We start from the raw sequence: 26,331 nt of genomic DNA on the forward strand, positions 1-26,331 counted from the left end.
AGCCATTCTTCTATCCATGCCAGTATATTTCCTGTAACACCATAGGATTTTACCTTGTTAAGCAACCTCATGTGTGGCACCTTATCAAATGCCTTCTGAAAATCCAAGCCAATGATATCCATTGCCTCTACTTTGTCCACCCTGCTTGTTACTTCCTTGAAGAACTCTAACAGATTTGTCAGGCAAGAATTCCCTTTACAGAAAGTATGCTGACTTTGACATATTTTAACATTAGTCTCCAAGCAACCCAAAACCTGATCCTTAATAAGATGCTCCAACATTCTCCCAACCCCTGAGATTAGGCTAACTGCTGTATAATTTCCTTCCTTCTGTCTTCTTCCCTTCTTAAAGAGGGGAGTGATATTTGTAATTTTCCAGTTCTCCGGAAGCATGCCAGAATCAAGTAATTCTTGAAAGATCATGACCAATGCATCTGCTATCTCCTCAGCAACCTCTTTCAGGACTCTGGGATGTAGTCCATCTGCTCCAGGTGACTTATCCACTTTAAGACCTTTCAGTTTACCTAGCATTTTTTCCTTTGTAATAGCAAAGGCACTCACTCCTGCTCCGATACTCACATACCTCTAGCACATTGGTAGTGTCTTCCACAGTGAAGACTGAAGCAAATAACTCATTAAGATCATCTGCCATTTCTTTGTCCCCCATTACTACCTCATTAGCATCATCTTCCATTGGTCCAATATCAACTCTCATCTCTCTTTTACTCTTTCTATAAATGAAAAAACTTTTAGTATCCTGCTTTATATTTTTGGCTACTTTGCCCCCATATTTCATTTTTGCTCTTCTTATAGCTTTTTTAGTTGCCTTTTGCTGGATTTTAAAAGGTTCCCAATCATCCAACTTCCCACTCACTTTTGCTACCTTTCTTTGGCATATAACTTTCCTTCTCAGCCATGGTTTCCTACCGTTACTCTTTGAGAACTTTTTCTGCTGTGGGACACATCCATCCTGCCCCTTGTGAATTATTCCCAGAAATTTCAGCCACCTCTGCTCTGCCTCAACTCTATCATACTGGTTCCCGTCCCCCACCACATTAGTTTAAACCACTCCCAAGAGCTCTAGTAAACCTGCCTTCAAAAATATCAGTACCCCTCAGATTCAAGTGCAACCCCTCCCCTTTGTACAGGTTACACCTGCCCCAGAAGATCCAGAAATCTGGTAATCAAACTGGAGCTCCAGTTACTGAAGCACCTTCAATTACTCCAAAAGACTGAGGTTTGGTAAAATACTGAAAGGCTTTTATTCGCTGTACAATACGACCTCCACAGTGAGTGTCTGCCCCCGGACTGAGGGGGAGGGGCAAGGCAAACACCTTTATACAGGACACAGCGGGAGGAGCCACAGGGGCAGTCAACAGAGAGGTGTGTCCAGACAGGTAACCGAGTTACAACATATATACATGGTTTACCACATTCACCCCTCCTTTTTTTTTAAAAGAGAGTCCTGCGGGGTGAAGTGACTGACAATATTTACAAGAAGTATATTTACAGGTCAAGTCTATCAGGCGGTCGAGTCCGTCGCTGTGCTCTACGTAGCACCGGCGGTGATTGCACCGGCGATGGCGGTTGTGCTGGCTCCGGCCTGACTTGAGGTGCCAGCACGTTAGGCGTTGTTAATCCTTTGTGCGTGTGCGTCGCGCCCGGTATGGGAGTGTCATGTGGTGTCTGTATAGGGTTTGGGGTGCACGGTGTCTCGTAGGTACATACATTGGTGGGTACGGGGTCAATAGTCACCACAGAGTGTTCAGGGTAGGGGCCTGGAGCTCCTGTGGGCGCCAGGTCGCGGATGGAGACCGTGTCCTCCCGCCCATCAGGTAAAACCACGTAAACATACTGGGGGTTCACATGAAGTAAGTGAGCCCTCTCGACCATCGGGGAGTATTTATTGCTCCTCGCATGTTTCCGGAGCAGCACTGGCCCCGGGGACGTCAGCCAAATTGGTAGGGTGGTTCCAGTGGTCGATTTTCTGGGAAAAGAAAAGAGCCACTCATGAGGGGTGGCATTGGTGGCTGTGCATAACAGGGAGCGGATGGAGTAGAGTGCCTCGGGAAGGACCTCCTGCCAGCGGGAGACTGGCAGTCCCTTTGACCTGAGGGCTAAGAGTGTGGCTTTCCACACTGTGCCATTCTTCCTCTCTACCTGTCCATTCCCCCGGGGATTATAGCTCGTGGTCCTACTGGTTGCAATTCCCCTAGCCAGTAGATATTGGCGCAGCTCGTCACTCATAAACGAGGACCCTCTGTCACTGTGGATATAGCATGGGTATCCGAACAGAGTGAAGCGCTTGCGCAGGGCTTTTATAACTGATGTGGTAGTGGTGTCCGGGCCGGGGATGGCGAAGGGGAACCGCGAGTACTCGTCAATTACGTTAAGAAAGTACACATTGCAGTCGGTGGAGGGAAGGGGGCCCTTAAAGTCAACACTCAGTCGCTCAAAGGAGCGGGTGGCCTTGATGAGTTGTGCCTTTTCGGGTCGGTAGAAGTGCGGTTTGCACTCTGCGCAGACTTGGCAGTCCCTGGTCATCATCCTGATCTCCTCAAGGGAGTAAGGCAGGTTCCGGGCTTTCACGAAGTGGAAAAGCCGGGTGACTCCCGGGTGGCAAAGGTCTACATGTAGGGCGTATAGCCGGTCGATCTGCGCGCTGGCACATGTTCCCCGGGATAGGGCATCGGAGGGCTCGTTGAGCTTCCCAGGCCTGTACATGATGTCATAGTTGTAGGTGGAGAGTTTGATTCTCCACCTCAGAATTTTATCATTTTTGATTTTGCTCCGCTGCTGATTATTAAACATGAACACGACTGAGCGCTGGTCAGTTAGCAGGGCGAACCTTTTGCCGGCAAGATAGTGCCTCCAGTGCCTTATAGCTTCCAGTATGGCCTGGGCCTCTTTCTCTACAGCAGAGTGCCGAATTTCAGGGCCTTGAAGGGTACGAGAGAAGAACGCCACTGGTCTTCCTGCCTGGTTGAGGGTCGCAGCCAGCACAAAGTCGGAGGCGTCACTCTCTACTTGGAAGGGAATGGCCTCATCCACCATATGCATTGCTGCTTTGGCAATGTCCCCTTTTATGCGGTTGAAGGCCGTGTGGGCCTCGGCAGAGAGGGGGAATGTGGTGGACTTGACCAGGGGGCAGACCTTGTCTGCATAGTTAGAGACCCATTGGGCGTAATACGAAAAGAAGCCCAGGCACCTTTTGAGGGCTCTGAGGGTATTGGGAAGAGGGAGTTCCAACAGGGGGCACATACAGTCGGGGTCAGGGCCAATGACTCCATTCTCCACGACACACCCAAGGATAGCAAGTCGGGTGGTCCCAAATACACACTTGTCCTTGTTATAGGTGAGGTTGAAAGATTTGGCCGCTTGGAGAAATTTTTGGAGGTTGTTGTCGTGATCCTGCTGGTCATGACCACAGATGGTGATGTTATCCAGATATGGGAACGTGGCCTTCAGTTGGCACTGGTCCACCATCTGGTCCATTGCCCTCTGGAAGACAGATTCACCGTTTGTGACACCAAAGGGGACGCGCAGGAATTGATAAAGCCTGCCGTCCGCCTCGAAGGCAGTGTAAGGGCGGTCCTCCTGGCGGATGGGGAGCTGATGGTAAGCGGATTTTAGGTCTATGGTCGAGTACACCTTGTACTGTGCTATCTGATTGACCATATCCGCGATGCGGGGTAGAGGGTACGCGTCGAGCTGCGTGAACCTATTGATGGTCTGGCTATAGTCCACGACCATCCTATTCTTCTCCCCGTTCCGAACAACGACCACCTGCACCCTCCAAGGACTTGTGCTTGCCTCAATGACCCCCTCCCTGAGCAGCCGCTGCACCTCCGACTTAATGAAAGCTCTGTCCCCCGCGCTGTACCTCCTGCTTTTAGTTGCCACGGGTTTACAGTCGGGGGTCAGGTTGGCGAACAGCGGTGGGGGAGGGATCCTGAGGGTGGAGAGGCCGCAAGTGGTGTCGGTAGTGTGGCAGCTGGCATGATGTTGGGTGGGATGCGCGGGTCGGTGTGTGTGTGTGGTCAGTAGCGGGGTAGGTGACATATTTCTACAAAACAGGGGATTTATGACAGTAATTGGCGGGAGGGGCCCATCATACTTCATTGTCACGCTTTTCAGGTGGCTCTGGAAGTCCAACCCCAATAGCACAGGGGCACACAGTTGAGGCAAGACCAGTAACTTAAAGTCCCAATATTCTGTGCCCTGCACCACTAGCGTCGCTGTACAACCCCCCCGGATGTCTGTTGTATGCGACCCAGAGGCCATGGTGACCCACCCTCTGACTTACCGGCTGTATCATGAGTCCACAATGCTGCACAGTGGCCGGGTGGATAAAACTCTCCGTGCTGCCTGTGTCAAACAGGCAGCTTGTCCTGTGCCCCTCCACCAGGATGTCCATCATTGACCTTGCGAGCTGGTGGGGAGCGCTTTGGTCGAGGGTCACGGAAGCTAGGGTGGGGTCGCTGTCTTGGTCCGGCGCGGTGGGATGGCCCGTGAGCACCCATTGGTCGTAGGCGGTGGGAGGTGGCGCCAACCAAGATGGTCGCCTCCATGTCTCGCACGTGGTGGCGGCGTGCAGGGAAGATGGCGGCCCCCATGTCTCGCACGTGGTGGCAGTGTGCAGGGAAGATGGCGACCCCCCCACGTCTCGCACGCGGCGCTGCTCGATCCCGCTCGCGGTTTTGACTTACAGACCTTGGCAAAGTGGCCCTTCTTTCTGCAGCTGGAGCAGGTAGCTTGTCGGGCCGGGCAGCGTTTCCGGGGGTGCTTCTCCAGTCCGCAGAAGTAGCACTTCGCGGACTCACGACTGGCTGCAGCCGAGGTTGATTCGCCGGCGGGTTGCGGGGTCTGCGGCGCCCACGAGGCTATCGGGGGATCGCGTGCCTGGAGAGCCTCGGAGTTATGCAGAGTGTCCTCCAACGTATCAGCCAGCTCAATCGCCGAACTTAGGGTAAGATCGGCTTTTTCCAACAGCCGCTGGCGCACGTACACTGACCTGGTCCCCGTAACGAAGGCGTCTCTCACTAGGAGCTCTGCATGCTGCGCCGCCGTCAGCTCCTGGCAATTGCAGGCCCGCACGAGTGTCTGTAGGGCCCGGACAAACTCAGCACTCGATTCCCCGGACCGTTGTTGCCGTGTCGCTAAGCGATGCCGAGCATAGACGCTGTTTATTGGCCGCAGGTACGCAGGTATTGTCTTTTGAGTGCGTTCATCGCGCCGTCGTAGTTCGGCTGGTCTCTGATCAGCGAATAAACCCGTGGACTGACCCTGGAGAGTAGAACTCTGCGCTTCGCTACGGTGTCGGTCGCTTTAATCTCCTCTAGATACACTTCGAAGCAGGCCAGCCAGAGTTCGAAAGCGTTTCCAGCGTCAGGCATTTGTGGATCGAGGTCTAATTTGTCTGGTCTCAGAGCCTGTTCCATGTTTTAAAATGTACAGCGAATAAAATTGAAGCACCTTCAATTACTCCAAAAGACTGAGGTTTGGTAAAATACTGAAAGGCTTTTATTCGCTGTACAATACGACCTCCACAGTGAGTGTCTGCCCCCGGACTGAGGGGGAGGGGCAAGGCGAACACCTTTATACAGGACTCTGTGGGAGGTGCCACAGGGGCAGTCAGCAGAGGGGTGTACCCAGACAGGCAACCGAGTTACAACATATATACATGGTTTACCACAGTTACCTAACACAGTCTCTAAGGAGCTGCATCTCGATATATACCTGGTGCAGATCTGGCCATTGGGGAGGCTGGTAGTTTCCCGGAAATCCCACATCTGACACTCAGAACAGAACACCAGCCCTGTAGATATAGCCCTATTCTTTCCAGAGTTAAATGAGAAAAAAAGAAATAAGAAATAAGGAATGAACTTACCCACTTACCTTGCCTCCGCCTGTTCTTGCTGAAGTCTGATACAGAATAAACTTTTGTCCTCTGGGTCCCAGTAACATTTTTCAACCAGTAACAAAATCACTACTGCATCATTCTGTTAGCTTGTTAAAGGTTTCACATGAATGTTTTTCTTGTCTTGCTGGGCAAGATTTCTTGTGTATGACTAATCATATGGATTGTGTGTGAAACTTTACACAGCAGGTAGAGATAGTCTGATCTTATTTCATGTTGGATTCATATGGTTGAAAATGTACAACCTTTAATTCCAATGATCTGGATTAAATAAAGTGCTAGGATGAAAGAACAGCAAGTTCGGGTGCAGTACAATCCTAAATCACAAGATGAACAATATCAATATTCTTATGGATAAGACAGACATTGAATGACATGATTCACATTGACTAGGTTTTACAATTGATTCCGTTTTTGGTACAATTCAGTGTTGGGAGTTCAAGGAGGTTGTGGAATAGTAATTTTCAAACATTGAATTTGACTAATGACCTATTAAGAATAAACGAGACCACCAACATCTTGCTTTTCAGAAAATGGAGAAGTCTAATTACTATAAATTTAACAGATGAATCCACAAATGTTCAGTTCCGATTCTTTAAGAGTAATGACTTAAAGTCTTCACACATTAAATTGGATATGGAAAGATTTGTATGGGGGACAGTGGTGGATATGTAACACACAGTTAACTAGTATCTTTTCAAAGCAAAGTTGACAGCCTGCCATAATCATGCTGCCTAGTATTTATTACAGTAATTCAATGTGTAGTTTGCGAAGGTTTGATGATTATCACTACAGCAGGAGGTTGAAATTAGAGAGTGACTAGTGACAGTTAAAACTAGCCACTCCAATTAATGCTTTGCAACTGTAACAGACACACCCAATAGCTTTGTTAGCAAGTAATAGAATGGTTCTGTGATCTGCACCTTATCACATGACATTAAGTAATTGCAAGTAAATTTGATTCATCTCCAGATTTGTTAACTAAGTTAGGCTGAGTGTGTAACAAAGTTTTCAGTTATGCACACTAATGGCAAGGCCAGCATTTATTTGCCCCTGAGAAGTTGTTGGCGAGCACCCTTCTTCCACTCCTGCAGTCTTTCTAGTGAAGATCAATATTGCTGGGGAGGAAACCCAAAACATATCAGGCAAAAATAGGTGACATTCCCTTGTGCCTACCTCCTTACTTGGTGGTAAATGCTGCAGGTGTGTTTGTGCCTTTGAAACAGCTGACGTGAAAACATACAGTATATTTTGTAGATGGATTGCACTGTAGCCACCAAGCACAAAATGTGAAAGGATTCACTTCTTAGGATGATAATCATTGAGCAGTAGCTCACTGGAAGGGAATTGTCCTGGTCTTTTTGTGAACAGGTCACATCTGGGCATTTTGCTGATGGTTGGATGAATGCCAGTGCTGTAATGGGCAAAATAAAGAGGTTAACTAGAGGCATTGCTGGTTCTTGAGCACAGATCTACAATATCATACCCGAGATGTCATCCAGTCCTCTAGCTTTTACTTTATCCTGATCTCTCTATCGTTTCTTTACGTGATGTGAACTGAGATAAATTGGCCGAAGACTAGCTCCTGTGTTGATGGATATCTCAGAAGGTAGCTGGGAAGAATGATCTATCTGGCATATCTACCTGAACATGTCTGCAAATATTTTGACCCTGTCTTTATAACGCACATGCTGTGATGCTCTTGGTGCTTCTTGCTCTCATCACCAGTTTTACTAGCCACCATTCACAACTAGAAGTGGTAATAACTGCAGAGTTTTGACCTGATATACTAATTCTGTCTACTGCATATTTTGATTAATCATATGACACATACATCATCTCATGCTGGAACTTAACTAGCACCTGATTTCTAGGTATACCTGATACTGCTCCCAGTAAATCCTTCTACATTTCTCATTGAATCTGGGTGGCATTCCTGTTTGATAGTGAGCCACAGTGAAGGAAATGCTAGTCCATTACAGAAAAAAGGTGAGGTATAATCCTATTGCTAATAGTGCACAGAACTTGATGCCTAGTTCTGAGCTATTAGATCCACTATGTGACTATCTAAGCACAACTGCCATGCTGTTTGTGTGGAACAATAAATGTACCAATGTTTGGAAGCAGAAGTTTTATGCAGAAATCAAGCACATGGTACACTTTACAAGTGCCCTGTAGACCTTGCCACTTCTAAAGAGCTAAGCTAAAAACTATTAAGTAATAACACAGGTAGAAAAAGCTGAAGAATTTACGAACCAGTCTTGATGATATCTGGTCTGTAGCCAAAGTTTTTCACAGGTTCTACTGTGCACTGTTAAGGTAGCTTGTTAGGCGAAGTGTATTACTCCAAATTTGGCAGGGGTGGTGTCAAAACAATATGGTAGACTATGCTACCACTGCCAAAGAAACCAGGTGCAACAGAGTATGGACAACACAGAACAATTAGCTTAATGAGCCACCTCACAAAAATTCTACTTAGAATCATCATGCTCAGAATAAGAAAAAAATTAAACCAGAGATCAGTGAAGAACAGTGCGGCTTTGTCGAAGGCAAGGGAACATCAAACGCCACTTATATTCTCAGGAATATTATCAAAACGTCAATAGAAGTACAACAAGAACTATACTTCTCTTTCATTGACTACACAAAAGCCTTTAACACAGTGAAACACCAAGTCACCATGAAAATGCTTAAAGATATTAATATCGACAGAAAAGATCTAAGAATAATCAGGAATCTCTACTGGCAACAAAGTGCAGCCACACGGATAGACAACGAGATTGGTGAATATCAGCCAATAAAGCGAGGAGTCAGACAGGGTTGTGTTCTATCACCAGACCTGTTCTCCCTATACAGTGAAAACATCATGAGAACCATACAAGACCTACCTGGAATAAGTATAGGAGGATACAATATCAACAACCTCCACTATGCGGATGATACAGTACTGATAGCAAACAGTGAAGTAAATTTACAGAACTAGTATCTACCATCAACATAGAGAGCGAAAGACTGGGCCTTACCTTAAACAAAAAGAAAACTGAAGTAATGGTAATATCAAAGAAACCTGATATCCCAAACTGTAGGATTGTATTGGGAAATGAAATCCTGAAACAAGTTCACAACTTCAAGTACCTTGGATCATGGGTAACATCTCATGGCAAATGCGAAAGAGACATTAAGACAAGAATAGCAATGGTAAGAACAGCATTTACAGAAATGAGAAACATCCTAACGAACAAGAAAATAGCAATTGACATGCACCTTAGAATTCTCAGCTGGTACATTCTTCCTATATTGGTGTATAGCTGCAAGACCATCACAAATGCAAAGGAAAAAAGAATCAATGCAGCAGAGACGTGGTTCCTCAGAAGAATGCTATGCATATCACATAATATATGGACAGAATAACCAACGAAGTTCTACAGAGAACAAAAACAAAACGTACATTACTTTAAAAAAATCAGAAAACAGCAATCAAAATTCTTTGGACACATCATGCAAAGAGAGGTATTAGAACATTTACTTACAACTGGAAAGCTGGAAGGGAAAAGAAGCAGAGGCAGACAGAGAATGAAAATGATAGATGGAATAACATCATGGTCAGAAACAGGGGAGGCAACAACTACAATTCGGAGAGTCAGGGATCACAATGGATGGAGAGACACGATCGCCCACGCCGAACGGCAAGGCACCTGAATGATGATGATGCTACCACACAGCTTTTTAATCAGTACACTCTAAAATTGTGCTAGTGCCCATCCCAATACTATGACTGTGCTCATTTACAATACAAATAAGTCTGCATTAGTCATTACACTGGAGGCAATTCAGTGCCTTCAACAGTTGCTATGAAACTTAAATTTGATACTCCTTTTTTGACTCCATTTCCATTAAGAATCACTACACTTAGAACTAGCATACTGTAGCATACATTATCAAGGCATGCTGCAATACTACAACTCATTAATGAGACAGACCACAAAAATCATCAATAACTGTCCTCAAATACTTGCACAAAATCCATTAGATTTTACATCTGTGCTGATGAATAATTGGATTTCTTCTCATTTATACTTTATAAAAAAGACATTTAGGACATTTTTGGACAAAAATATGAAAAGCCTCTAAATCCTGATGAACTGCCGTTTTTTTAAGTAACAGAAAAAAAAACTAACTGCCATGTAATTATTTACAACTATATGTTTTAGTTTGCCCTAAAGCACACTCCACTTCAGCACTATAGATAAAATTACCCACTTAAATTGTTAATACGAAATTACACTTGGCCCAGATTTTCACAAGATCATATTAGTGTATGGAGACACAGAGCTGTAAATGATACGTTTCATTTCCTACCAAAGCCACATGGCTTTGCTCCAGCACATTATAGCATTATCATGGGAATAGTACCCAAAGTCTAATTTTTTAGTAATGCTGCAGAAGGGAATAATTAACATATTTGAATAGATATCCTCCACAAGGACCACAACTTTGTCATTGGATTTGGAGACTTGTCTGCCGCAATGACCTGGCAAGCTATGTTGGCTGGAGTCTGGGCTTTATGCATTGCCTCTTGGTAGGGTCACCCATGCCAAACAGGTCAAAGGGTAGAAGCCAGGCTAACAGTGATCCACCGGCCCTCCAGTTTTGGGGGTTCAGCTCAGGACTAACAACTCTGACTGGTAAAGCAAATTGTTAGAGAAACAGCAATGAAGAATCCTTCTACATCTGAGAGTGAAGGTATTCCTAAATCTCCACCAGGGACTTTTATGACTGACAGTAGTGAACACCAAGAGGAAGCTACTGACATGATGAAGGGAGCCCTAAACACCACCAGAGATGGAAGACCTTCATTGTTGCCCTAAATGCCAGTAGTGTAACAGGTAGTAAGTAAGTAGAATAGATATTACTGCCTGTGCAAAGCTAGATTCTGGATAAACACTGAAAAAAGGGCATAGTGAATTTCTACAAACCACCAAGTGGTGAAGATTAATGCCTCAAATTTTTATCAAGAAAATTGGCATTAGGTGGTACATCATTCTATTAAGAAACATGAATTACCATGAGCAGTTTTCAACTATGCATCATTAATTCAGGTAGATCTATTATAACTCATGTTAATTCTATCTCAGTCAAACATCAAAAGTGTTCTGTCTTTTAAAAACAGCAATTATTGTTTTAACAACTTATCTGTGTGCCTACAAAGATTAAGGATAGCAATCAATTTGATAAGTCTATTTCTATAATAGCTGTACCACGTACAGAATGAACTGAGGTTAAGTAGGATATTTCCCTTTCCTCTCTATTTCTAGAGAGAAAGTAAATACAAATAATGCAGGAAGATAATTTAATATTGATACCTTTCTGTTGTAAGTGAACATTAGAAGTATTTACAAGCGGTTGAAATGATCTGCTCAAAATCCTATGTTGAGAGCAACTATTACAAGGTAAATATGGGCTCGTTTTGGCCAAAGGGCCTGTAATCATGCTGTATTGATCTCTGAAATTATCTCTCACTATGTGATTTGTTAAATTCCTCATATATCCAGTTATGTATCATTTCCTCGATAACAAGTGAAGTAAAATGTCCTATGTTCACTACATTGCCATACAAAAACATTCAAATATCAAGTTCAAAAACATTCGAAATAAAATTCCATACCAGAAATGCCTCAGCAACCTTAAGACCATTGGGAGGAAATCTGAATATTTTTCTACTGTAGGTCACAATTCAGTTAAGTTCATGAAAAGAGAATGCTGGGCTAACAATGCATCGTACCAGAATTCCATAGGGAATTGTTGCCCATATGCTCTTTGCTCTTCAGCATGTCTTAATTTCCACAGCTCTGCTCCAAAAGCATGATAGTATGAAATATGCTGGACTCAGTAACAAATCTGAGGGAAAGCTCAATCATGCTAAACTGAAGGGCTGCACACACTGTGTTCAGGAATCAGATGCAATACTGCCCTATTTAGTGCAACTCTTTTACTTGAATTGGAAATGCAAAAGGTAAATTAAATAAATAGTTTGCATTTTTAAGAAATGTTAAACTACTTTTCAAATTCAAGTTCATTGTTATTCAATCATATACATGTAGACAGCTAAACGAGACGATGTTCCTCAAGGACCAAGATGCAAAACACAGTACATATAGACACACACAGCACATATAGTTACGATCCAGTACATAGTCACAAAATAATATTAGCACAAGTCCTTGAGTAACTTGGTTTGAAGAATTGACAGGATGACAGAAAGTGTAAGGTGCATATTTAGGTAAGACAGTATAATGTTACTTACACTATTGTAATAAATCAAGCAGTTCTATAAATATGTGGTACAGCAGCAATATAAAATGAAAAGTGATCAGAGCTAGGTAAGAGTGTATCTGTGAGCTGGGGAGTGCAGGGGTGGATTCAGGACATTCAGACAGGGTGTACATGTGTGCTGGGTGGCAGCAGGGTGTTTAAGAAGTCTAACAGCCTGGGGGAAGAAGCTGTTACCCAGCCTGGCAGTTCTGGTTCTTACGCTGCAGTACCTTCTGCTTGACGCCAGGAGATCAAAGAGATTATGGAAAGGAGAAGAAGAGTCTTTGACAATGCTGGAGGCACTATGTATGCGGTGCTTCTGATACATATCCTGAACAGATCAGAATCATGCTTCTGGGGGCCGGGTGAGGAAGAGAGAACGCGACAATGTTTTCAGCAGTCCTCACTATATGTTGCAGGATCTTGCGATCTGATGCACTGCAGTTTCCATACGAGACGATGATGCAGCTGTTCCATTTATTCTCGATGGTGCTCGGTAGAATGTGGTGAGAATGGAGTTTGGGGGAAGAAGTAGTGTTTTTAATCAGTTTACATCATTGCATTGTTTGAAATTAATGTATCAATTCTTGAAGATTTCCCTAAAGCTTTTGATTCAAACAATGCCACCTGTCAAAGAGGTCTTGGGGACAATCCAGGGTACCAGACATCACTCAGATTTATGCAATTTCTTGAAAGGTCATAGCTTCAAATCCAACTGGAAACATGGAGTAGAAGGTTTGTCTGGCACAGCACTACTTGGAGGGAGCAAAACTCAAGATAGACACAATCTCATCACTCAGTACAAAGAGATTCTGGATCAGACATGAAAATTCCATCCTCAGGCCCATAAGCAATAGCCAAACAGTGAGCAGAACCCCAGCAGGTGACAAATGACCATTTTAGTGAGCTACTTGGAGCTCTGATACCTTCCTTGTAATATTGTGCAGAATTTCAATTGACCCACAATTTCAGAAGGGTTAATTAAAATTATATAGGTTATTAACTATTAACTTATAATGCAAACTTTTAAAAATCATTGGCAGCTTCATGCAACATAATGAAGTTTTCTTGGAAACTGCCATTTGCATTCTAGAGTGTCGAATCATTTATCCTATCGTGGCTCTCCAACAACTTTCCTCTAGAGTCATGCCAGTTCTTGGTCTTATCTCAGAGAATTAATAAACTACATCTTGACATAACTGACTCTTGACCAACCAGCAATTTCAGATGCTCCCACCTTTTAAACTCCCTATTTAGGCCTTCACAGGACAATATGTACACATCACTCAAGACCAGATCCACACATAATCTAAACTGCACCATGGTTTTGTGAAATTGCATATTGTGCTTTAGAATGTGTACATTCACATGCATCTTAAACAAAACTAAAATAAAATTAGCTTAATCCAGTATATGCACTCAACTAGGGAGATGTTGTCATTAGCTCCACTTATTCATTATCCTATCACCAGAAGTTTTCCAGCATGATCTGTCACACAAGATGAAAAACCTATTAACATCTATTGCTTTTGTATACAAATAGAAATTTACATCTAAAAGGTTGATACAAGTAATAGTATGGGAATTGTACATGAATTCATTCACATAATTGACATTTAGTTAGACATCATGGACCAAACCTTCAGATTTCAAACATTCATCTGGACAAGGACTGCTTTGTTCCATTAGATCAGATAAAAAGTGGGAAAGACGGTCATATTCATCATAATAGCAGCATCAGGTTCTCCAAGCTGTCTCATATTTTACTAAACACCTATCCATATTTGATGAATCACAAGTATATAAACACCTTAATTTCAGATGATAGCAAAGACTATTAAAAAGATAAATGCAATTTTGCAATCCAACATTTCAGAAGTGTTGAGCTTCTCAACAAATTTTCCCCATGACAACTGGGCCTTGGTGGCAATACCAATATGTACTATTTTAATTGAATGTTTATTTAATTGTAAAATATAATTTTGGTGGGGAAAAAAGATAAGTTGTAAAGTTTCCAAAATCATGTCAAGCAAACAGATTGAATTATTGAACACTTCAGATAGCATCTGATGTATGCAGATTACATTGGTTGTTATTACAAACAATTTCACACTTTCTACACAAGCAACAGATCAGTTTAGAGAACCTTAAAAACAATGCACTTTTCAATAAGTACTGTATAACGGAACTCAAGGCTGGCCTTCTGCGATAAAAGTTTACTCCAGAGTAACTCAAGAAACGCCGAGCTGATAATAAATCCTACCTTTGGCAGCCAATGAACCAGGGGTACCCAAATCACAATCTTCCACTCAGTGCGAAGCACAAGTACAACACATACAATTGGAAGGAAGCAAATTTGAACCAGCCACAGTGCAAAGAAACCCCAATCACTTACCCTAAAGTGGTCATGGTGACAATCGTGTACCAGAAAGCAGCCGGGATGCTGGTGAACTTGGTGGCAGTGGAACCCTTCTCGGCATAAAACATAACAGTGGCGAAGATGATAATGGCCATGGTAAGGGAGAAGAGGAGAAAGCCGAGTTCGGAGGCGCAACTCTTGAGGGTGTAGCCCAGAATGCGCAGGCCCTGAGAGTGGCGGGAGAATTTAAATATCCGGAAGACCCTGAAGACCCGCAGGGTGACGAAGGCGCCGCTCACATCCTCGTTGTCAGTCATCACCAGCCCGATGTAGTAGGGCATGATGGCCACCACGTCGATGATGCTCATGACACTGCGGACGAAACGGTAGCGGCTGGGGGCCGCCATGAGGCGGAGCAGGTACTCGACGGTGAAGATCATGACGCACGCCGTGTCGAGGCAGAAGAAGGCCAGGGCGTAGCGCTCGCCGCACGGCAGCTCCTTGACGCTCCCCGGCATGGCGCCGCACGGCACCGTCTCCACCACGTTGGCCATCACCGAAACGGCGATGAAGAAGCCCGTGACGTAGTAGAGCACGAGCGCCAGGGTGCTGGTGTGCGGGTTCTCGAAAGCCCGCCACACCTTCTGGCGCGCCGTCATGGACGGCAGGCGGTTCTCGCTGCTCAGCTCGTCCTCGGCGTCGTCCATGATGCGCTCGACGTTTTCGCGCTTTCGGTCCTTGTACTCCTCATAGCAGCAGTCGCCGATGATCTCCGGGATGATGCCGAAGAAGGAGAGCTCCTCGTCGTAAGCCGAGATGCACTCGTGCCTCGGGTAGTGCAGCTTGCCGGTGCGGTAGAAATTCAAGATGTTCCTGAAGATGTCCGGGTCCCGGTCAAAGAAATACTCTCTGATCTCGTCGTTGTAGAAGAAGTCCTTCTCCGAACTGCCCAGCAAGGTGTCAGGGTACCTCTCCAGAGTGCTCCGCCACGTCTGGAAGCGCCTGCCGCTCACGTTGAGGATGACCAGCCCGTCCTGCGGCCGCTTTCTGTCGCTGGGGGCGGCGGGCATGGGGTGACTAGCCACCGGCATCCACCCGATAGCCGCCGCCCGGGCGAACGGCAGCCAGGCTGCTACTCCTGCAGCCATCCTTACGAATTACTGCGATCTGACCGGGATGGGTGGGTGGCTGGAGAGAAACGGGTCGCTCCTGACTCAAAACCAGGCTGGATGTTGCGCGTCTGACATCTAGAAAGATAAAACAAACCAGAATGGGAATGTAATTTGCACGAGTGGGAAATAAAATAAAGGCAAACCCCCTAATTCAAACGATTGTCAAGATTCAGGTTTTTTTTTATTTTGCAGCATTGTCTATCTCTGTAGATCTGTATACACATGCATTTTAAAGAGTACCGTCTTATTGCAGCTGTGTTTCTCCAGACATCAACTTCAGAAGCAGACGCACATTTACCAAGTGTTATCAAAAGAACATTTTAACTATTTGTTGTACCTCACTGAAGCATCGGCCACTTGCCCGATGGTTAGAGGTTTCAGACCTGTATCGGTGCAATCCACGATTTTATATACATTATGTGAATTATCAATGTATGCTATGTATAAAAAAATGCAAATAACCTGTACCGGATCAGTGACAGGAGAGTCCCTCAATAGAGCTTTCAGTCCACCAGCAACAAGTTCAGGAAACGTAATCACGCTTGACGATGCTGTAGACGATGTAACACCTTAACATATTCCACTTCTCCACTATTTGCAGTACAGTACCAAGACGAGATCGTTTCATATACATTTATAGACAGAATATATGAAGGCACTCGCAAGACTGAGGGCGCAGTTGGACTTCCTTGTTCTGAGACCGTGTGGGTGGTTCATAACCGTCAGCTATTGTGTATTCAAGGGGACCTCGATGTAAGATCAAGACTTACATTTTTTTATTGTATGGATGGGTGGGGGTGAGCGATGCTTCTGGTACCAGAACTTCCGTAAAATAAAATCGATTGTTGAAACCAGAATATCCAGTGGTCTTGCAGAAATTAATGATTAGAAATCATTTCAATTCTCAGTGTCCGCCGTTTATACCAACTCCTGCGCGCTTTTCGCCTTTGTCGTCTATGTGTTTCTCTGCCGTTTATACACAGATAAAGAGAGAACGATCCCGTCCGGTTCGAGTTCTCGTTTCAGATACTGTACTCCAAGGCAGTGTTTCAGCTCTTTCAGTTCCGACTATTTCTGCTTCCTCACTATAAGCCCACGGCAATGAAATCCACCTGCAGAGGGCGGTAAGTTTCAGGTCAACCCGAGCAATCTAAATCAAAACGGGTGTGTGCAAAATATAAGCGTTGGAGTTGGGGGGGGGGGGAGTGCGGTGGTGGTGGGCTGGTTTGTTTGGTTTTAAAAGCAGGAGACCGAAACGGCGCATTTGAACATCGGTGCAATCTTTACTATTGTAAACATGGACAAGTTTAATAAGAATTCAACTGATGAATTAAAAAAAAACGCCAACATTTATTTGTAGCCGTGCACAACCAATGCAAGTTCCGAGTACTTTTCAAATGTAGCAAAGCACCCACTTAACCTGAGCACAGAAAGGTCCCACTAATAGCAACAGGACAAGTTTCAAATAATCCACTATTGGCGCTGCTGGCTAGGTGATAAATGCAGGCAAGGACACTGCTCGCTTCGTGGTAGGAAAAATCAGAAATAAATTGATCTAGCTCGTTCTCTGGGATGAGAGGTTATTTTGTGAAGATGAAGTTAAAAAAACGCTGGTGTTACTAAAACAAAATTCTGAAAGAGTTCGACGAGATAGATGCTACAAATGTTTTTCTGGTGAAAGAATCACGAACTTGGGACATTGCCTTGGGATACAGGGACATCCATTTTAGGCTATATTAGAAGATTTATCTTTCTCAGCCATTGTTGCAATTCTTCGGAGTTTTCAATTCCTGAGAGTCATGGATTCCGTGTCATTAAGATACTTAGGGCTGAGATTTTTTTTATTAAAAAATGGTTTTGACGATTGTGGAGTTGTCGAGAAATTGAAGTTGAGATCATCGCTGATCGGACCTTGTACAGTGGAGCGGCTTGAACATTTAGTTGATTTTCACCTATTCTGATTTCTTATGTCTTTATGCTAGCGAACCGCATTACGATTAAAATATCTAATGATCAGAGTAAAAATGGCCCACCTTTAGTTCACAAGATCGTGCTCTCAGTTCCAAGTCAGCATGTGTTCTGGATTCAAGGAACCTTCATAAAAACCAAAACTGAGCTTAACACAGTGTATTATCAGAGACTTTTTTTTCCTAATGAGATGCTATCTGATTCTATACTTGTGCTCTCAGTTAAATCTGAACTGCTTCATTTGGAACATCTTGAAGAAAAGTGGGGGCGACATTAAAGGTGTTTGAGCCAATGTTTTGCACTCAGTCAACAAACAAAATCAGTATATCTGGCTGTTAACACATTGAGAACTTCTTTGGAAATTGACTGTTTTGTCCTTTGTTAAAACAGTAATTACAAAGTGATTCATTGATTCCACACTGTCTTAGCTGCCCAGAAGTTAAGAAAAATGCCATATAAGCACAAATGGTTCTTCAATATTTTGGTCTGGGACCTCAGAGTACAAGTAAATGGTTCACCAAAAGTGGTGTCATGGGTTGGCAGGGTGGTGTATTAGGCTCTTGGTGTGCTGGTCTTCATCAGTCAGGGCATTGAATACAAAAGTCAGGATGTTGCAGTTGTAAAGTGTTGCTGAGACCTCTTTTAGAATATTGTGTTCAATGTTGGTTGCCGTGCTAAAGGAAAGACACTATTAAGCCAGAAATAGTACTGAGGAGATTCCAGGAGGATGTTGCCACCACTCATGGGTCTGAGTTTTGGAGAGAGTTTGAACAGGATGGGGCTTTATTATTCGGAGCATATGAGATTAACAGGTGATAATTGAGAGTTGTATAAAATCATGTGGGCATAGATAGAGCCAATGGATGATCAGCCAGGATCACAGTGAATGGTGGTGCTGGCTCGAAGGGCCAAATGGCCTACTCCTGCACCTATTGTCTATTGTCTATAATGTATCTAATAGAACCATAGAAACTGCAGCACAGAAACAGGCCCTTTGGCCCTTCTTGGCTGTGCCGAACCATTTTCTGCCTAGTCCCACTGACCTGCAAATGGACCATATCCCTCCATACACCTCCCATCCATGTATCTGTCCAATTTATTCCTAAATGTTAAAAAAGAACCCACATTTATCACCTCGTCTGGCAGCACATTCCATACTCCCACCACGCTCTGTGTGAAGAAGCCCCCCCTAATGTTCCCTTTAAACTTTTCCCCCCTCACCCTTAACCCAAGTCCTCTGGTTTTTTTCTCCCCTTGCCTCAGTGGAAAAAGCCTGCGTGCATTCACTCTATCTATACCCATCATGATTTTATATACCTCTATCAAATCTCCCCTCATTCTTCTACGCTCCAGGGAATAAAGTCCTAACCTATTCAACCTTTCTTTGTAACTGAGTTTCTCAAGTCCCGGCAACATCCTTGTAAACCTTCTCTGCACTCTTTCAACCTTATTTATATCCTTCCTGTAATTTGGTGACCAAAACTGAACACAATACTCCAGATTCGGCCTCACCAATGCCTTATACAACCTCATCATAACATTCCAGCTCTTATACTCAATACTTCGATTAATAAAGGCCAATGTACCAAAAGCTCTCTTTACGACCCTATCTACCTGTGACGACACTTTTAGGGAATTTTGTATCTGTATTCCCAGATCCCTCTGTTCCACTGCACTCCACAGTGCCTTACCATTAACCCTGTATGTTCTATGTTGGTTTGTCCTTCCAACGTGCAATACCTCACACTTGTCAGTATTAAACTCCATCTGCCATTTTTCAGCCCATTTTTCCAGATGGTCCAAGTCCCTCTGCAGGCTCTGAAAACCTTCCTCACTGTCTACTACACCTCCAATCTTTGTATCATCAGCAAACTTGCTGATCCAATTTACCACATTATCATCCAGATCATTGATATAGATGACAAATAACAATGGACCCAGCACTGATCCCTGTGGCACACCACTAGTCACAGGCCTCCACTCAGAGAAGCAATTTTCTACCACCACTCTCTGGCTTCTTCCATCGAGCCAATGTCCAATCCAATTTACCACCTCTCCATGTATACCAAGCGACTGAATTTTCCTAACTAACCTCCCATGCGGGACCTTGTCAAAGGCCTTACTGAAGTCCATGTAGACAATATCCACCGCCTTCCCTTCGTCCACTTTCCTGGTAACCTCCTCAAAAAACTCCAACAGATGGGTCAAACATGACCTACCACGCACAAAGCCATGTTGACTCTCCCTAATAAGCCCCTGTCTATCCAAATGCTTGTAGATTCTGTCTCTTAGTACTCCCTCCTATAACTTACCTACTACTGACGTTAAACTCACCGGCCTATAATTTCCCGGATTACTTTTCGATCCTTTTTTAAACAACGGAACAACATGAGCCACTCTCCAATCCTCCGGCACCTCACCCGTAGACAGCGACATTTTAAATATTTCTGCCAGGGCCCCCGCAATTTCAACACTAGTCTCCTTCAAGGTCCGAGGGAACACCCTGTCAGATCCCGGGGATTTATCCACTTTAATTTTCCTCAAGACAGCAAGCACCTCCTCCTTTTCAATCTGTACAGATGCCATAGTCTCACTACTTGATTCCCTCAATTCCATAGATTTCATACCAGCTTCCTTAGTAAATACAGACGCAAAAAACCTATTTAAGATCTCCCCCATTTCCTTTGGTTCCGCACAAAGCCGACCACTCTGATCTTCAAGAGGACCAATTTTATCCCTTACAATCCTTTTGCTCTTAATATACTTGTAAAAGCTCTTTGGATTATCCTTCATTTTGACTGCCAAGGTAACCTCATGTCTTCTTTTTGCCCTCCTGATTTCTTTCTTAAGTATTTTCTTGCACTTCTTATACTCCTGTTTCCTGTACATTTCATACAACTCCCTCTTCTTCTTTATCAGAATTGCAATATCCCTTGAGAACCAAGGTTCCTTATTCCTATTCAATTTGCCTTTAATCCTGACAAGAACATACAAACTCTGCACTCTCAAAGTTTCCCCTTTGAAGGCTTCCCACCTACCAATCACATCTTTGCCAGAGAACAACCTGTCCCAATCCATGCTTTTTAGATCCTTTCTCATTTCTTCAAATTTGGCCTTCTTCCAGTTCAGAACCTCAACCCTAGGACCAGATCTATCCTTGTCCATGATCAAATTGAAACTAATGGCGTTATGATCACTGGAACCAAAGTGCTCCCCTACACAGACTTCCGTCACTTGCCCTAATTCGTTTCCTAACAGGAGATCCAATATTGCATCCCCTCTAGTTGGTCCCTCTATATACTGATTTAGAAAACTTTCCTGAACACATTTTACAGACTCTGAACCATCTAGACCCCTAACAGTATGGGAGTCCCAATCAATGTATGGATAATTAAAATCCCCTACCACCACAACTTTATGTTTCCTGCAGTTGCCTGCTATCTCTCTGCAGATTTGCTCTTCCAAGTCTCGTTGACTGTTGGGTGGTCTGTAATACAATCCCACTAATGTGGCCATACCTTTCCTGTTTCTCAGCTCCACCCATAAGGACTCAGTAGACAAGCCCTCTAATCTGTCCTGCCTGAGCACTGCTGTAATATTTTCCCTAACAAGCAATGCTACTCCTCCACCTTTCATTCCTCTGCCTCGATCACATCTGAAACATCGGAACCCTGGAATATTAAGCTGCCAGTCCTGCCCCTCCTGTAGCCAATGTGCAATGTACTTAGATAAGATCAATGTACCAAATGCACCAAGGTTGGGGAATCAAGAACTAGAGGGTATAGGTTTAAGGTGAGAGGGGAGAGATTTAATAGGAGTCTGATGGGCAATATTTTCCACCCAGCGAGTGGTTAGCGCATGGACTAAAGTGCCTCCTGTGGAGGCAGAAATGTTAATAACATTTAAAAGTTAGTAGGACAGGTGCATGGATAGAAAATGTTTATATTGGCCAAACACAGGTAAACGTGACTAGCTTAGAAGGGAATCATGGAGTGCACAGATGAGTTGGGCTGAAGGGCATTTCTTGAGCTGTATTGCACAATCTTATCATAAAAAATCTTATGAAAGAATTGCAACTGTAGCTCCAATACAGCTTGAAAGATCAAATATTATACTGTTAATATCAGATCACATCAGATTAACTGACTTGCTAATGAAGAAAATTAATAAAATATTTTAAGTTATAGGTATGCCACAGATCCTTTTGACATCATGGACGAATTTATATTGATCTAAATAGATTGTCTTTCCCCCAAACAAAGGTGAATGTGAAATAGGCCATTTTATGATTGAATAGATTTAAAAATCTATTCCCATTAACTAAACCATTAAATTTCAGATGTTCCAACTTTGACAAAACACGAAGCAACGTAATGTTAAATGAGCAGACATCAGAAGACTAAAAGCTAGATAAAAGTATTTTGTAAATATTGTTTATTTTCTATTGTAACTGCCTGCTGAAGTGTAGTGAAACACATCATTTAAACAAGATGCATTTGCTATAACACCAAATTGGTAATAATTTTCATGTTGAGTTGGCACAACTCTTACAGCAAATGCACCAGTGAATACATGATTCCAATACATTTACTATCAATGTGGTAGGGTAGCTCTGCACTTCAATTAAACACTTTGTAAAAAAGATGCAGCTTTCTTAATAAGAACATTTGATCTTGTATTGCAGCTGTCTTTGCGAATCAGAATGTGAATTTCTGTTCGTTTATTAATGATTTCTCCAAAAGGAAATCTTACTATCGTTTTGATGGAAATGTTGTCCTTAGGTTTGATATACATGCGAAGTGTTTAATTTGAGCGTGATTCCACTGCACAAATTATATTCATATACAATTATCTTGTAAAAGGAGACTACTGTTTTAATCAACAGTGGCATTTTCATTGAAAACTGTTGGCTAGAGTAGTTGGGCGCAGCTGTACATAACACAAATGGCAGTGTTTCTGAATAAGCCAACACAGTATGCACATTCACAGTCTTCACCAAATCACAAAATTCATGGGTAAAAAGTAAAGTTTCTTCTTAATTTGAAATGCCATCTGTGCGTCAATGTATTTGTTCATTTAGGCTCACTCCTACAATTAATAATAAAATATCAGACAACTACAGATCCTATCACCATGGTTACACAGTACACTAAGTGTCAGCATCTGTAATGTACTTTTTCTGATAAATGCAATTTATCCTAATAGAGAGCAGTATGAAAGTGGACAAATTTGACAGACAATTTAGACAAAGACAACCCCCACAGCAGCTCCTTACCTGAAGCGTTTAATTAGGTAACCCCAAACTGTCAGTAAATTGACAGGCTGTAAATAACTATACCAATGCGAACTTCTTGAACTAGAAAGTAGCTTTTCTTTAAGGTAACGAGAATAAGCTACTATTTTACACCCTTCAGTTATTAAAATGGAATGTTAGAAAAAGAACACATTTGTTGTTCAAAAGTGAAATACTTCAAATGCTGGAAATGCAGCCCAGGCAGCTGGAGAGGGTAGAGAAATAGTATCAACTGGGTGGTTTGTTTGCAAAAATACAAACATTTCTCCAGGTGGATATCACCCATACAGAACACTGGTTGTGCTTGGTCCTGTATTGCATCTCCTATTACAACAGTTAGATCACGTAATTTGTACAACTGGACGGAATATAGAATGTAGAAATTTGATCCAATCAGTCTATGCTGAATGTTTTCTCCACTAAGTTTACTTCTCATATTTTACCATAACACTGTTTCAGGGTAAATCTCAATCCCTCTATCCTTCACATCAATCTCTCTTCTTAAATGCAATCTGGCATAATATTCCACATCCTCATGATTGGGTCCTCCAAGAGGATTACAACCTTGCCGTGGGGTTTGGAGGCTTGCGTGCCTCGATGACTCAGAGAGTTAGGTTGGCTGGAGATAGGGCATTATGCTTTGGTTCTTGGTAGGATTACCCATGCCAAACAGTTCAAAGGGTAGAAGCCAGACTGAGAGTGGTCCAGTGGTCTTCCAGGTTTGGGGATTCAGCTCAGGGCTAACAAATTTGACCGGTCAGAAAAAAACAATTGTTGCGAAAACAGCAATGAAGAATCCTTCTTTATGGATAGAGATCAAGGGCCGTCATTGCCGCCTTAAATACCAGTGGTGTAATGGGCAGTAAAAATAATAATTGGGTAAAGGATTTTTGTTCTGAATTATTTTGACTTGCTGGTGAATACCCTACAGATTTGCCCATCCCCACAAATGGAAACACTCCCTCTGTAATAACTATTTCAAAACTTGGTCTAATTTCAGGAGGAAAAAGATGCATCCCCCACATCGTTTCCTAAAGTCAGTACTTCTCAATTCTGGTATTGTCTTTGTAAATCCAGATATAAATCCTCTTCCATGTATTTGTACTATAGTTGTAAAATGTCAACCAAAATTATATAAGTTCTCCAACAGTGGAGTAAATGAGGATTAATATGTTTGGCTGTACTTTTCAATTCTACACTCGTAGACATAAGCTTTAGAGTTTGCTATGCTTTTTTTTACTGTAAGTTCCACCTTTTCACAAAAGCTGAATTACTCTTTTCAAAGTGACTGATAACATGCTGTGCGATTGTGAGACCAGTAATCTATTCTCATTTTCTTTCTTACCTTAACACAGTTAACCACACCATCATTCTCCAGCCCTTCTCTACAATCTGCTAGCCAACGATGCCTGCAATATCTTCTGCTTCCCTTGCACCTTCAGTGTTCCCAAGGATCTATTCCTGGCCCATCCCTGTTCCCCAGACTGGTTACGCTTAAATTTCAGCCGCACAGGTTTCAGACTACAACCTGCTGCCTCAGTGACATTGTCAATGGCTCACTCATTTACCACAGATCCTCTAATGTCTGTAGTTTATGCCCTTGTCAATACCATTGCATTCCGGGAAAGCATCCCTCAAGTCTATCCTGTTAATACTATTCAGCCAAATTTGCTGCCCTCATCTTAATTCATACACATCTAACTCACTCGCTCTTTGTATTTCTTAGGCAGACCTTGGGGATTTTCTGATTTTAGTTAGTTACTGAGACTTGTTTAGGAACCACAGGTTCTTTGTCAGATGTGACATGTAGTTTATCGGCAGTGACACTCCCTTAATGTCATTTACATTAGACTTCCATTTCTTCCAATGAATGCACACAAAACTCTTTGTACCATCACAAATGTCCCTTTTCTACTTTAAGCAGTCAAAGATTCTCAAGGTAGTGGGGATGTTGCATTTCCTCAAGGAAGTTTGAGCACATCCTTGATATTTTTCCCTCTGTCTGTTTCTTGCCATAACAGAACCTTGTGTCAGGCAGGTAAATGATGTGCTCTGGCCAAAACGGTTAAGTGATAAGGAATTTAACTAGGCCTTGATACCGGAGATGTTAGTTTGAGTAAGGATATCAGTATTGGTTTGCTTGTCCTTCCTGTGAGTTTGGAGGATTTTGCGAAGATGATGTTGAAGTATTTTTACAGTGCCTTAACGTCCCTGCTGTATTTATTCCAGGTCATAGATCATATGGGAGAGCAGGATTACTTCTGTCTGGTGGACCATGAATTATATGCCAGGTCTAATGTCTTTGCCTTCAAATACTCTGTGTACTGGAGCACTGAAGGCAGTGCTGAATTTCAAGATCGATGTTTGCTTTTACTCAGAGATGATTCCCACATAATGGTCCACAATTTTCAAGCTTTTTCCATGTATCTTTAAGCTGGAAGGGATTCATTATCCTACTTATCCAGATCAACATATCTCTTGACTTATGTCTTCACTTTTTTATTCTTCTTTAACCTCTGCTAAAACTTATAAACCTGCAAGAAATTGTACTTGTCGAATCTGGAATCTTTATTATTCTTGAAGTTATTAACCCCATCATTAGCTTGTGTGCCTTCAAATGTTAAGTCCCAAATCTTTGGAACTCCCTCTGAAGACCAACTTTTCCTACTTTGAGTTTGACTCAGTTTCTTTTCATGCATCCTAACATCTCCATTGTGTGGCTCATAGTCAACATTTCCAAATTTTCAATTGGTTAGGTGTTTCTCTATCTTTCTTTAATAAGAATTGCTTATTTTCAATGTAAAGCTGACTAAGGTCCAGTTTTCCAGACACATTCATAATTCTAAGTATAGATTTAGCTCTCCACCAGTCCACTGGCATTAGTACATTACTGTGATGAATTTTTCATAAAGCAATATAGTTCCTTGCTCCTTCTATAAATTCTTTTCAAATATAAAGGTGCACTTCCATCCAGTCCAGGGATTTTAGCCTATTTAAGTTTAGTTAGTTTGCTATTTATTTCCATATGTTTTTATTTTAAATGCAGTCATACCACTTCTAAACTCATCTTCTGATGTCAAGTCATCTGATGTATCTCCCTGGTAAATCTTGCTGATTTGTCCAAAGGCCTACGATTTTTTCTCAGTGCCCTGCTTAATTTTGATCCTATCCCAGTTTTCCCTTTTTATACCTGTGCCTGTATATTTTAATGCTCCTCAATAACTTACTTGTATATTTTGTTGCTTTCTTTCACTCTTCCTTCCTTCCTCATCATTTTGTGTTGTTCCTTGTTCTGCCCTGTCTTGCTT

The 26,331-nt window shown here is 42.9% G+C and overlaps 1 protein-coding gene across 2 annotated transcripts in view; it reads right to left on the reverse strand.

The window, feature by feature from the left end:
• The window catches only part of kcnd2 (potassium voltage-gated channel, Shal-related subfamily, member 2), a 395,726-nt gene extending 378,917 nt beyond the window's left edge, over positions 1-16,809 (reverse strand). For both annotated transcript variants that reach the window (XM_063057823.1, XM_063057822.1), the window contains exons 1-2: positions 16,231-16,809; positions 14,627-15,837 (exon numbers count right to left, since the gene is read on the reverse strand). In XM_063057823.1, coding sequence (XP_062913893.1) covers positions 14,627-15,738 — 1,112 coding nt within the window. In that variant the 5' untranslated portion in view covers positions 15,739-15,837; positions 16,231-16,809. The remainder of the gene's footprint in view (positions 1-14,626; positions 15,838-16,230) is intronic.
• Between the last annotated feature and the right edge of the window lie 9,522 nt (positions 16,810-26,331).

Source organism: Mobula hypostoma, chromosome 9 (genome assembly GCF_963921235.1).
Source record: "Mobula hypostoma chromosome 9, sMobHyp1.1, whole genome shotgun sequence".
In the NCBI taxonomy this organism is placed as follows: domain Eukaryota; kingdom Metazoa; phylum Chordata; class Chondrichthyes; order Myliobatiformes; family Myliobatidae; genus Mobula; species Mobula hypostoma.